Here is a 15275-nt window from a genome sequence, read left to right as displayed (position 1 = left end):
CTTTTTATGTGGGAAAACTTTTTGCCCGGGAAACTTCGTACTAGGGAAAAAAATACATTACAATATATAGAGTTGAAACTGGGAGTTAAGAAACCAAACTAAACCTAGTACATGGGAAAACTTCTTATGCACGAATTTTTTATCTGTGTTCTACTGTATATATACAGGGTGTCTCAAAAATATTGGTACAAATGTTTAGGGGAGGTAGGTAACATCTAAAGGAATGTGAATCGCATAGGAACCAATAACCGGAAACATCACGGAAAAGTAGTAGCAGAGGCACAAGAAGCAGAAATGACACAAGACAGTAATTAGTGGCAAACATTTATTTGACATAATATTAACAATGGAGTACGAGATGGATGCATTTCATGATGTTACAACAGATGCTCGGTAGGTTGGTTATTAGGATTTTTATGGCGCATCAGCATCTAAGGCTATAGTGAGCCAATACTCGAAGGTTCCACTATGAGACGCGATGCATGCGTGACACCGATGCAGCATGGATTGGCGGACACGGTCGAACATACCTGGAGTTTCTTTGACAGTAGCAGCAGCACAGACGAGTCTCGCCACAAGATCCATTTCCATCTCCACAGGCGATTCATACACAATAGATTTGAGGGCCCCACAGAAAGATATCAAGGCTCGATAAATCAGGTGAGCGTGGGGGCCAGGCAACGGGTCCACCACGACCAATCCATCGATGCCCAAAACGCCTGTTCAAATGGTCATAAACACCCCTTCCATAATGGGCAGGCACCCTGTCATGTTGAAACCAAATGTTGTGTCTCACATTTGCTGGAACATCGTCAAGTAACCCTGGTAGAACTTGTTCAAGAAAGGTCCGATATTTAGCGGAGTTCATGCGGGATGGTAACAGGTATGGGCCGACTAAGCAGTCACCGACCATACCTGCCCACACATTTAATGCGAAGCGATGTTGTGCCGCATGGAGGTGCACACCGTGTGGGTTGTCGTGAGCCCACACATAAGCATTGTGCTGATTGAATAAGCCTTCTCTAGTGAAATAAGCCTCATCCGTGAACAAAACATAGGCTGGAAAATTCAAGTCTTGAACACTTTCTTTGAAAAACCGTCTACCGACTTACGGTGACATTTCCGGTTATGGGTTCCTATGCGATTCACATTCCTTTAGATGTTACCTACCTCCCCTAAACGTTTGTACCATTATTTTTGAGACACCTTGTGTGTATATATATATATATATATATATATATATATAAAATGATATTTTCCTTCTCAAAGAAATTAACTGAATTATAACCTCATAAAATGAACTTTACAAATTTCTGTGTTTGTAACTTTGAAGAATGAAAATGTGTAATTTTTACCTAATTATTGTTGATATTTCAGATATTCCTTGAATCCATTTACTATAATAGATGCACACTGTTCATAATCGTTTAGAAGAAATGAGGAATACAGCCATTCTACTACTTCATTTTTTTCTTGTAAATATGCACTACACTTATTATTATTATTAGCTACATGATGCAAGGAAGCATGATGCTTATGCTACACCAGCAAAAAAAAAAATTCCTGAGTTACCCTGAGAGAGAGAGAGAGAGAGAGTCAAAAGTAGAAGGGAATCACCAAGAAGGAGAAGACTGATGATATCCAGTTCAGGCCCCTGGGTGTGGCAAGCCCATACTCACCATATGTGAGCCCCTGGGGTTAAACTTCAGTTTATTTAGATGCATGCTATCCTGTTCACAATACATAGCTACTCAAATACATTGCTGTGTTGGATACTTTGCAACTGATGAGTAAAGAAGTTCAGTTTTTTGCCAGTGCAATGGTGTCAGTGATGTGACTGGAGAGTGAAATACTTGACATGAATACATATAAGAGAGAGAGAGAGAGAGAGAGAGAGAGAGAGAGAGAGAGAGAGAGAGAGAGAGAGAGAGAGAGAGAGAGAGAGAGTGCAAAAAAAAATAAGTTAATGAATATAGGATGGTGCTTTCATTAAATTTATTACTTAAGTTCTAAATGAACAGTGTTTTATTTTTAAATGAAACTTTATTGCTGATGTATGAAATAAAACAAGTAAGTCATACTGTTTTAAAAGAGAAGTTAAATAAGATTGTTTATTCAGTTTTTTTAGTGATGTTGAACAATTTACGTAGATATTGCACTAACTTTAAATAATGCACTGATTCTTGCCTGTGCCTGTTGGCAAGACTCAGTGTTATTTAAAGTGTTACATAATGCAAGGAAGCTTAATGCTTATGCTACACTAACCAAAAAAAAAAAATTCCCGAGTTACCCTGAGACAGAGAGAGAGAGAGTCAAAAGTAGAAGGGAATCACCAAGAAGGAGAAGACTGATGATATCCAGCTCAGGACCCTGGGTGTGCCAAGCCCATACTCACCATATGTGTGCAATAATACATCATTATAGCAAAGTCTCTTTAAGAACAATGAAATGAAAGTTTAAAGTTTTATGGGAATTAATTGATTAAGCAATATACCACATGAAAAACGTTTTACTGAAAATATTAAAATTACATTGAAAATACAGTCACAGACATTCTCTCAGAGAGGCCAAACAAGCTGTACTTCCCACCTGGGAGTCTAAAGCACTGATGGGACTGATATTCGAGTGACACTCAAGTCAAGTGGACCCAACTGTGGCAAATTCCAGGCAGTCTGTGACAGCCAAATCCTCTCCCGCACCTTCATGACGGTGGGACTGTTAGCAATCCTGGGTATAACCTCATGTGCAAGCACACTGTGGTAGCCCACCCAGGTGTGAACCAATGTAAGCAGGGGTTGAGGTGTGGCACCCACACCACATGGAAGCATGTCACCCCTCTGTGCTAACAGGCAATACTAGGTTCTAGATGACTCTCATCAACTGGTGCAATACCACCACTTTGCTTACTGAAGGCCTGAAGTAGTGGAACCCATGTCTAGTCTCAAGAGCTAAGTTGCGGTCAACCCTTCCCAATCTCTTCCATCATGCAGTATGATGGACATCATGGCGAGATCCAAACTTCCTTATATTACGAGGGTGCAGCTCTTAAATGGTGTTCACAGGCTGCCCGCTAGCTAGCACACCGGACCAAACCCATTGGTAACTGACTAGGAGGCTTCGGGATCAGCTAGTATATAATCTTGCTACATCTATTCTGCCAGATAGTGACTGGAGGAAATCCGATTAGTGTGTATGCAGGGGGGGGGCATTGTCGAGGCCACGTTATGTCGAGGATCTGGGTATATTCTTACCATGTGTACACTAGATCCAAAAATTTCATTACTTCATATAGCATACCCCCCCCCCCACACACACACACTTTTTCTTACTACTGAATACACCATGAATAGTCAAACTAATAGAGCAAGCATATGTGCAAAAAGATCGAAACCTCCTAAACACTTCCTAGTTCATTTCACAAATATACATGATCTCAGTTCTAATCGCAACTATGTCCAATTCCACCTGCAGTCTGCCAAATGCGATGTACTTTTTCTGACGGAATCTCAGTTATCAATTGATTCAAATACTGCCCATCTCAGTTTCCCAAATTATCTGCTGTATGATTCCTTTCGCCACAAAGGTGGTAATTGTGCACATGTCCATTCTGATATTCCCTGTCAGAGACTTGGTAATCTGAAATCTCCTCTTTTCGATCTTCTCTGGCTTAAAATCGCTCTACCTCATTCTGTCAAATTCATCTGTTGTCTCTACCGTTCTCCTTACTCCACTAATCACTTGGAGCTCTTTAATTTCCTCTCTTTGCAACTTGACTTTCTCCAGTCTAACTTTCCTAACAGTGAGGTAATTTTCCTTGGTGATTTTAATGTTCACAACTCCAGCTGGCTTCCGTTTTCTATTCAAACTGACCCAGCTGGTCCAGATGCTGAGGCCTTTGCAATTACTTATGACCTAGCACAGATTGTTCATTTACCTACAAGAATACCAGACAATCCTAACCATGCAGCCAACACGCTTGATCTTTTTCTCACAAACAACACTTCTAAGTACACGGTCAAAGTGAGTGGTCCTTCAGGCACATCATATCACAACTTGGTGATTGTCTCTCTTCTCCAATGGAGCCTTTATCTCATGGCTATTCCCAACCTCATATTGTTTGGCATTACAAGAATGCAAAATGGGATGACCTGAGATATTTCTTTTCTTCTTTTCCATGGTCAGATTATTGTTTCAAAACTTCTGATGTCAATGTTTGCTCAGATCGGGTCAGTGAAATTATTATTGTAGGAATGGAATCCTTTATTCCACATTCCACTTTAAAATCTTGCCCTTTATCTAAACCTTGGTTTTTCAATAAATGTGCAAAGGTTGTTCAAGAGAAGAATGTTGCATATTGTAATTGGATTGTTTTCAATTCTTCAGTTTCATTTTCCGCATATACCAAAGCTTGCAACAATTGTAAAGCAGTTATTAATCATTCCAAACTAAATTTTGAACAAGCTAAGAGCAGAAAACTTGCTTTTTGCCCTACTGCTAGCCGAGCATTCCGGTCTCTTGCCAAAGCTATTGGCCGCAACTTTTGCCCATCTCTGCTCCCACCTCTGTCAAAATCAGACGGTTCTATTGTCACTTCAGCCAAGGATAAAGCTGACCTGCTAGATCCCATTTTTCTTCCAACTGATGTATTATAATGATCTTAGGAAAACATCTCCCACCATTCCCAACATGCTCCATTCAATGGTTCCTGTGGTCTTCAGTCAAAAGGATTTTGATGAATCTTGATGCTAAGACAGCTCCAAGCTCTGATGGTATTTCTCCACTTGTTCTCAAAACTTGTGCTCCTGAACTTACTCCTGTTCTTTGCTGCCTTTTTTCACTTTCTTATTCCAAAGGTATTTTTCCTTCTGCTTGGAAATTTGCTCATATCCAGCCAGTTCCTAAAAAGGGTGACAAATCCCTCCTATCCAATTATTGTCCTATTGCAATTACTTCTAGTTTACTAAAGTAATGGAGAAATCAATTAACCACCAACTGTTAAACTACCTAGAAACCTTCCGTCTGATCAACAATCACCAGTATGGATTCCATCAGTGTCATTCCAATGAAGATATTCTGGCTTACCTATATATGGACAAACTCAATGGAAAAGTTCAGTGAAACACAAGCAGTTGCTCTTGACATCTCCATGATTTCGATCGTGTTTGGCATAAAGGTCTTCTTCTAAACAAGATTCCATCATATGGTTTGCCAAGTTATTTTTCTAATTGGTTATCCAGTTTTCTCTCTGACCACTCACTTAGGGTAATGGTAGATGACCCTCTGTCTTCTAACTTCTCCACTAATGCTAGTATCCACCAAGGTTCAGTTCTTTCCCCCACCCTTTTCCTCTTGGATATTAATGACATTCCATTGACCAGAAATCCTATCCATAGTTTTGCCAATGATAGCACATTGCATTCCCCTTTCCAGTTTGAGAAACTGCTCCCTACTCAATCAGCTTCAACTTCTCAAATATCTGCTACCAATTCCTTAAATGCCGATTTCCAGGTAATCGTCCAGTGGGTCAAAGACAACTTAGTTGATTTCAATCCTTCTAAAACTCAGTCCTGTCTTATATCTCGCAAAAAGGATTCTTGTGCTCCTATGCTAATCTTTGGTGACACTCCAATTTGTAAGCAAGATGATATATCTTTTTTGGGGATTACCTTGACTTCTAATCTCTCTTGGCACACGCACATTACAAAGATTGCTTCCTCTGCATCTAAAAAACTTGGTTTTCTCTTCTCTTTCGCTCTTAGTGTTACAGGCGCCTCCACAGCCAGGTAGGAAGGAGCAGCAGTGCGCAGCACATGCTTCTTGATTAGACTGGGGTTCGAGCCCTTCACCACCAAATACGGAGGATGCAGAAAGGTCAGGGAATGACCACCGCATATTCCCGGAGCAATATGGCCTTTAGTTGCTAATGCTCCTAAAAACCAAATAACAATAACAATCTCAGTGTTACTTTTCTTCTAAACAGCTGTTCACTCTGTACAAATCGCAAATCCGCCCTACAATGGAATATTGTTCCCACATCAGGGGCGATACCCCCAAAACCTCTCTCAGACTTCTAGATTCCATTCAGAAGAGAGCAGTTAGGTTAATTAACGACTCATCCCTAAAAACTCTCTGCACTATCTGTCTCATAGATGTACTGTTTCTGCTGCATGCCTTTTCTACAGATACTTCCATGGTCACTGTTCTCAATTGGTTTCTATAATTCCCGCTCTCTCTTTCAAAACAGTCCAAACACGTGCCGCCACCAGCCAACATCCATTTACTGTCCAACTTCAAACTCTCAGAACCAACTTTTCATCTTCCTCATTTATTCATTCAACTGCCATTTTCTGGAACAACGTTCCTTCGTATGTATTTCCTGAAAATTACAGTCTACAGAAGTTCAAGTCTAATGTCAACAAATATCTTCTTCCATGTTTTCAACCTCCAACCCAAGCACAGTACTAAGTACTATAGGTTCTAATACCTCACATGTTTGGGGTTTTCATAAAAAAAACAAAAAAAAAAACATCTTAAGCAATTTGGTGACATTTCCGTAACTCTTTCTTGTTGTCAAGCCTACAGGGTTGGTTAGAATAACAGTTGCAGACAGAAATTAGTTCAAAGTATTATTATAAAATTATTCATGCATCCAATTAAAAGAATTATAAAAACATTATAAAATTATTTGTTAATCCACTTACACAAATGACATTAACCTAGGTAAGACAAAGAAACGATGATGTGGTTATTCTTCTAGGTAGGGGGGGTGGACATCTTTAGAACCTAACATAAATTGAGTTCACCTGTAGTAACGATGCATTACTAAGAAAGGGGAAGGAAAAACTTAATAATATCCTAAGGAAATTTGAGAGAAAATATCATAAAGGAAATTTGAAAAAACCATTAGAAAGGCTTGCTTACTTGTTAGAGAAGTAAGTTTTCCTTATGGTTTTCCACTGCTAAGTAAGAAAGTTTTTTTTTAAGTTTGACAAAGATAACACTGTTTCTTTTATCTAACAGTGATGAAAACATTTAGAATGTAGACACACAACAGAATAACCACAGTATGCCATAACATTGCATAAGACTTTCAATGAAGTGGTCTTTGTCTTATTTTGGTAGCTGTTATAGCTATTCATTGAACAGTAGCTGTTTGTCGTTACTTAGTACAACAACTCAAAGGGGGTTCAAAAGGCGACACAAGTAATTACAGACCTGTTAGTTTAACTTCTATTACAGGGAAATTAATGGAGGCACTAGTTAAAAAAGCACTGCGGGATCATCTAGGCAAGACTTCAGATATAGCTCGGACACAGCAGGATTTTGTTAAAGGGAAGTCTTGTCTGACCAATTTGATTGGATACTATGATGTGGTCACAAAGGAACTGGAAGCAGGGAATAACTTTGATATCATATATTTGGATCTTAGAAAGGCTTTAGATACTGTTACACATGGAAGACTGCTGCACAAATTGGAGCAATGTGGCATTGGAGGCAAATTGCTGCTATGGATAAAGGGATGGTTGAGTGGGAGAAGACAGAGTGGTAATCAATGGACACTGCTCTTCATGGACAAATGTTATCAGTGGAGTCTCTCAGGGTTCAGTGTATTGGTCCATTGTTGTTTTCTGTATTTATTAATGATATTGATGATGGTATATCGGACTTAATCTCCAAGTTTGCAGACAATACAAAGGTTGGAAGGGTTGTTAATGAGACTAATGACAGTATGCTGCTGCAACAGGATCTAGAAAAGTTGAGCAGATGGGCTGAGAGGTGGCAAATGAAGTTTAACATTGACATTGAGGTTTAACATAACAGTGTAAAGTACTGCATATGGGAAGTAGTAATGTATCAACTGTGTGATACTAGACTGACAGTCGTAGACAATGTAAAGGAGCTGAGGGTAATTGTGCAGGCAGATATGAAGTTTTCTGAGCAGTGCAAATGGTCTGCAAGAGTAGCTCATGGTGTCTTGTCAATGATACACAGGAATTTTTCTAGCAGGGATAAGGAGGTGATTATCCCCTTGTATAAGGCAATGGTCAGGCCACACCTTGAGTACTGTATACAGGTCTGGAGGCCTAATTTTAGGAAGAACGTGGCGCTGCTGGAGCAAGTACAGAGAAGGGCAAAAAGATTAGTGAATGGAACAAAAGGTTTCTCTTACGAAGAAAGGCTTAAGTTTTGCAAATTACAGTGTCTGGAGACTAGGCACCTGCGAGGTAATCTGATTGAGGTGTATAGAGTCTTGAATGGTTTGAGCATGCTCAATGCTGATGGAATTCTTTCTCATGCTCAGAATAATCGCCTGAGAGGGCATAAATTCCAATTGAGGAAAGACAGTTGTGGGATAGATGTGCGGAAGTTTGCCTTTAGCCAGAGTGTGATTGATTGCTGGATCAAACTTCCATCTGTCATTGTAGAAGGTGATAGCTTAAATAGATTCAAGGCAGAACTAGACAAACATTTGAAGCGAGTGGATGGTTGAAATTGGATGGTTTTTTTTTTTTTTTCTTTTTTGGCTGATGCTCTATAAGCTTGCTTTCTTGCATCATTTGCCTTTACTAATGCTAATGCTAACTCTGTAAGGCAAGCGAGTGCAGTATGATACACTGATAAGAATTTTTTTAAAAAAGTTTGTATTTGAGTCTGACATGAAGTTGTTGGTAAAAAGGATGACAGGAGTTTTGAAGAGAATAATAAATAAGTTGGGCAAAGCAGCAAAATAGAATAGAAACCTAATAAAAAAACCCAAATAATGTATAGTACAAAAAAATTGGAACAATGATAATCATGATATTTCATAGATTTATTACATAACATAAATTTCGAATTATTTAATTGTAAAAAGATTTCATATACTTTTGTTATTAAAATTAAAAATCACTCCTTTGCTTATAGAGAACTGTATATTATTGAAAATAACGTATTTTTTATAAACACTGTAAACTTACAGCGATAATCACTCTCATCATAATGAGGTGTCCTCTCAACGTCAGTTTCACTTCTTAAGTCAGATAGTGAAAAATGATGCCTTGTAGGATGAAAAATTTCTTCCATTGCTTCATCAAGAGATTCATCTCTCTGAGCTTGTGAAGACTTCTTTCTTTTTTGGGATTCAAACTAGGAAAAAAAAACAATAATAATAATTAAAACAAAAAACATTTTTAAAGTATATAATGTTCTTCAGGGAAAGCTTTACATCCTAAACCCTATAAAGAATTGTGTGGTTCAATTACCTTAGCTGTAAGGTAAGATCACAAATCTTTTAATAGGATTTGTTTAAGAAGATCAATGGTAGAGCATAACAATTTTTCAGAGGGGCTATACAAGTGATGGAGAGAAAAGGGGGAAGGGATTAATTTGATTTTTTTTACAAATGTTACACAGTTAAAAATCAGAACAAATGCTTTACATAAAATACAATACATGCATTCAACTGAAATTGTCAGTATTTGGCAATGGCCAACACTGAATGCCAATCCCCCTCTCCTCTAAAAAAAAAAAATTGCTCAGCCTTGACTAGTGATGTGATCATTTTTAAAGCCAATTTCCACTAACAACACTTGAAAATTTTTATACAAAACTTTTTCTTCATTTTATTTATTGAATTAGTCAGGATCTCTAAATCGTCTGGTAAAAACATCAAAATTATTAATTGTTACTTAATAACTTTTAATCAGTAACATCTGAATAACTTTTAATATGTTACTAATCTATCATTATTAAATCTAAAATGAATCATATCATCAAGAACAATTGACAAAGGGCTGCAGCTTACAAAGGCTAGCCCAATACATTCAGTCAATTATATATTATACCATGGGGTGGTTGAACATTACCAAACATAGAAAGGTTTTTTATAATTTTTTTTTTATATATATTTTAAAATTAAGTTATCAAAATTCTACTGCCTTTACTAGTCTACATCCTACCTATCCTAGAAAAATAAGTCTCACTGTCTTAGTTCAGTGGTTCCGCATATAGTGGAATGCAGTAGGACTGATGAGTACATTGGGCTAGCCCAAAACAAGTAGAACATGGCTAGCCATCTTCCACTAGCCACTCACAAATGCCAGCTGGATGTTTTGTTTGTTATTTGGTTTTTAGGAGCATTAGCAACTAAGGCCATGTTGCTACGGGAATATACGGTGGTCATTCCCTGACCTTTCCGCATCCTCCGTATTTGGTAGTGACGGGTTCGAACCCCGGTCTAATCAAGAAGCGTGTGCTACGCACTGCTGCTCCTTCCCACCTGGCTACGGAGGCACCTATGCCAGGTGGAAACTCAAAAATTAAAATAATACTTACTTAATTACAAAATATTGGGCATTTACATGTGCAGTATTTTCTCAATTTGTTTACTGGACAGTAAGCTCAAACAGCAGACTGTCCAGGTAAAATTTAAACACCTGGCAATACTGTCTGGCAGCAAATCACATTTAAGAAATTAAGCTACTTCATGTTCTAGAATTTCAGCAATCCCAAACTAGTAAAAGTTTGATAATCCAGCATCTCATTTATCCAAGAAATTCAATCAACTGGCATTTTAGTGACCCAGCAAACATATTACATAGTGTACCTTCCCTCCTATCCCCTCCTTGAATGCTTAGATATTTCACTACAACATAATAAAAATTCTCACCACATTCAGCACTCACAAGTAACAACACAACAGTAGTAGCATTGTTATCACCATCCTTCCGAGGCGCCTCCGTAGCCAGGTGGGCAGGAGCAGCAATGCGTAGCACACGCTTCTTGATTAGACTGGGGTTCGAGCCCGTAACCACCAAATACAGAGGATGTGGAAAGGTCAGGAAATGACCACTGCATATCACCAGAGCAATATGGCCTTAGTTGCTAATGCTCCTAAAAACCAAATAATAACAACCACCATCCTTCCACACTGGAGGAAAATGCCTAAGTTTGAATTTATCAATGATGCAAGGAATTTTGTGGGCTTTTTTCAAACAGACTGAGTCAGTCATTCTCAAAAGAGGATTTCGTGGGGGGTTTTTTTTGCCTAGAAATTTGGGTTTTTTTGTACAGAAAACCAACTGAAGAATACATGCCATTACAGGCACAATGTACAAATGCCTCACAGTCTTAGTTGCATAATGTGGAGGATCCAAAGCTCAAGCGGACCTTTCCACAGCATTCCAAAGATGCTCCACAGGGTTCATGTCTGATGAATGCGGAGGCTATTCCATGGTGGCAAAATCTACGGAATGCTCTTCGAACCATATTCTAGTCACCGTGGTTCTGTGGGGAGGAGGCACACTGTCCTGCTGGAAGAGTCCATTGCAATGTGGGTGCACCATGACGATGAAGGGATGCAGACGGTCGGCAAGAATGGACCGTTCATAACTTGGACTGTTCAGAGATGCATCTAGATGTACCAGAGGTCCCAACGTGTGCCAGATGAACATGCCCCAGACCATTACTGACTGTCCACCTGCCTGAACAGTTCCTTGTGGACATGATAGGTGCATAGCTTCGTGTGGTTTCCACCAGATACGCACTGTTCCGTCCGCTCAAAATAACTGGAAATGGGACTCATCGGACCAGGAAACCCATCTCCAATCATCCAAGGTCCAGTGCTGATGTTCTTTCGCCAGTTGAGGCATAGAATCCTGTGTCGTGGTGTTAGGTAGTGGGACTCTGGTGGGTCGGTGGCTCCCATAACTATTGCGGCTAATGATCACCTTATGGTCTTGGTGGAAACGTTTCTGGCACCTCCCTCGTTGAAGTCAGTGGTGATTTGTGCCGCTGTCGCACTCCAATTGGCTGAAACAATGCGAGACAGACGAGGCCATGTTCATCCACCACCTTTCTCCGCACACAATTCCAGAAATGGCATATTCCTGATACACTTGTGATAGTGTTGAACGGGGATAGTGCAATTTCTGTACTACCTACGCAATAGAGTGACCTATGTGTCGGGCATCCACTATCATCCCTTTTCAAAGTTGGTTAACTCGCGACGTTTATCCATACTAACATTGAATTACCATCTAACATGAATGCAGTGAGGCAGTGTACCTATATATCTGCCAAGCGGTGGGTTCGTCCAATAGTGAGAGAGAGAGGTGATAGCGTCACATTGCCCAGGAACCAGGTATCCCATGAATTCTGTCCTTTCGATGTACATTAAGCATTCAAACAAGGGGTCACCAATATGACTGCCTTACTGTTCGGACATGTATTTTTCAGCTCCCTGATTTTTGCTATTAATTATGCATTTCAAGTGTCCTCCAGTTGAAGGAAGGTATACCCACAGGAAGATAAATACCTAAGGATTCCACTGGTGAGATTCTTTTGCCAATTTATTGGGAATTTGGTCAAGTTGAAGCATTAGTTATCTGTATCCTTTGTTGCCAGACAGCATGATTAGCATGTGGCTGACAGCAGGGCTATAGAGATGCAGCCGATATAATGTGGCTGCCACATTTTCACCTGATACCTTGACTGGGGAGGTGACCCAAGCAGTGGGAGTAGTTCACTATCCTTGGACAGTGAACTAGTCCCAATAATCCCAACGTTTTTGTGTGTGCACTATGCAAGAAACAATGATTTCAGTGCTTTCCCTCCTCTGCTATAGAGTTAATATGGACAGACATATCACTGTACCTACATGCGCAGTTAAAAAACTAAGCTCACTATTGTTGTCCACGCTTTGGAAAAACCCCCACGGAAAGTAGTCCGGTTCCTCTAGGGCTACTTTAACAATCAGGTGTCCCCCCCCCCAATACTGCCAGTGGGGGACAGCCCAAAACTTTGATTGAGAGCTGACAGGCAACGAATTGTGCTACAGACTTACAGTTAACACCATTCACAAGCATATTTCAGCCTCTTACTGAATGAGAAATCCTGACCTCGATAATTTGAAATGGTTCGGTTATACGAGTTCATATAATGCTGTGACAAAATGAGTAATCTGAGCCAGAAATCGACAGAACAAATCATGAATGAAGAACAAAAACTAAGAAGACAGCAATACAACCAAGATCCAAATGAGGAACTCCAAATAATAGAGCAAAATGGAGATGCGACAATGCCCAGTTGCAGCCAACCTCTAAAAAGAAATACAAGAGATACGCTGACCTGAAACCAGGAAGAGAGACTAAATCACAAAGTGATCAACAAAGCAAAGAGGACCCACAACCAGACTTCTGGAAGGAGGAGTTCTGGACCAAGTATTGGCCCTCCGGGTAGAGCTCAAAAATAAATTGAAAGAGTCAACGAACAGATACCCCTGAGGTGAACAGAATTTCACCTCAGGGGTGAAATTATGGGAATATGGACCAAATTAGAGACAGTTCTCCACAAGGTCCACAGTGAGGCAGAGAGAAATGCGGCCAAATTAGAGGCTTTCATGGAGTGTGGGGGTATACAACAAATGCAACAGTGCACCCCTACATACGCCCAAGCACTGAGGAATATACCAAGCGAGGCAGGGAAAACAAACAACGTACAAATACAATAAAATGACTCCAAACATTTTCATCCTCGGACAGGTGCATTATGGCCTTGCTGCCCTTGCGCCGTAAAGCCTACACACAAACATCCTCAAACCCATGGGGAGGAGAAAAACTCTACTGAACAAATCAAGCAAAAGGTCATAGACAACCTGAAAGAAGACTTTGAAAACACCACGATTAAATCTATCAGGAAAACAAGGAATCCTGGATTTGTTATCGAGACGGAAAGTAAGGATGAGGCAGAAGAAATACTAGCGAACCCAAGGATAAATGCCCTGGTACTCACGATGGAGCTCCCAAAAGAAAAAGGCCATCAATTACTATATTTAAAGTAGACCAAGACCTACAATCCCAACAACTGACAGAGGAGATTTACAGAAGAAACCTCAAACACCATCTACCGGACCCGAAAGGGGAAACACTAGTGACCCCAAAATATAAGACACCATCGAAAAATGGTGGAGGGTGCAACTGGACAGTGGAGCTGGCTCCGTCTGATTGGCAGGCCCTAAAAATGCAGAGCAGAATTTCCATTGAGTGGAGTAGCTCAAGATTCCGGGAGCACGTGGTCATACCCAAGTGCAATATGGGAGGTGTGGCTATACTTACAGCATCTGAAGCACTTGGGTATGACCACATGCTTCAGTGCTGCAAGTATAGCCACACCTCCTATATTTGCAGCCAAAAGGAACAGACCTGCGGCCACTGCAGAGAGAGAGGACATGACTACAAAAATTGTCCCAATAAAGCCAAGGAGCCTGTCTGTGTAAATTGCAAGAGCCTAAGACTTGAGCATACGCACTAAATAAGGGATGCAAAATGTCCCACTTATCTAAAGATTATGAGTACCTTCCAATTGAGAATAGATTATGGGGACACACCATAAAAGATACAACAATGGTGTACTAAAGATACACCAACTGAATGCACAGCGGGCTCAAGCAGTGATTGGCGAAGTTCGACTTAAAGCAGACGAGGAAAATGCAGATATGATAATGATATGATAATTGTCCTTGACCTATACACCCACCAGAAACAAGTTAGAGGCTACCCACTTAACAAAATAGTCCAAAATGATGAAGATACCCTCGGCAGCTGTACTGATAGGGAACCCGGAGATAACAGTTACAAAAATCCTCCAGCTATGCACTCCTTGAGCCATCTGTGCCCATATCATTATCTCCATAGGAAGCTTCTATGCGATTGTCCTCTACTGCAGACCGGGAATTGAAATTGACTTTGCCACAGCCTACTTTCAGCCTACTTTCAGGCCATACAAACAACCCTAGCTGGGCAGAAAATCCTTATGGGGCAGATGTCAACTGCCATTCCCCCTTTGGCATAGTGCAATGCCAGACTGGCATAGTGCAATGAATGGCCAACGACTAGAAGAATTTTTGCTAACTCAATTTTCATGGTCAAGAATCAGCCCTTCTGCCTCCCAACATACTGCAATACACTCTGAGAGACAACAATTAATATAACCCTAACCTCCAGGAACATTGTGAGCCATATCACCAACTGGACTGTGCAAAATGCATAGACCACGTCCGATCATCGAACAATCACCTACTGCATAGAAAGGAACTTAACTAGAGCACCAGTAACCAGATACATGCAGCACATGTTTGCAATAGGCAAGGCAAACTGGGATATATTCCGAACAACACTTAGAGAAACTGGCAGAACAGGGAAGTGGCAACAGGAGCGAAAATACTGACCAGCTACAACAAGAAATAACTCAAATTATCAAAAGTACTGCTGAAGCAGCCATGAAGAGGAGAACCCCAC

General features: G+C 40.2%; 1 protein-coding gene across 1 annotated transcript in view; it reads right to left on the bottom strand.

Annotated features, from left to right (window-relative positions):
- LOC150075056 (band 3 anion transport protein-like) overlaps positions 1–15275 on the bottom strand; it is a 934629-nt gene that overhangs the window by 695193 nt on the left and 224161 nt on the right. Inside the window, exon 3 of the mRNA XM_090388866.1 lies at positions 8958–9126. Coding sequence (XP_090244992.1) covers positions 8958–9126 — 169 coding nt within the window. The remainder of the gene's footprint in view (positions 1–8957; positions 9127–15275) is intronic.

The sequence above is a fragment of the Mastigoproctus giganteus genome, chromosome 14 (assembly GCF_048544385.1).
Source record: "Mastigoproctus giganteus isolate SK-2022 chromosome 14, ASM4854438v1, whole genome shotgun sequence".
Lineage (NCBI taxonomy): Eukaryota > Metazoa > Arthropoda > Arachnida > Uropygi > Thelyphonidae > Mastigoproctus > Mastigoproctus giganteus.
The sequence above is the reverse complement of the archived record's forward strand: the minus strand, read 5'-3'. Positions and strand labels throughout refer to the sequence as shown.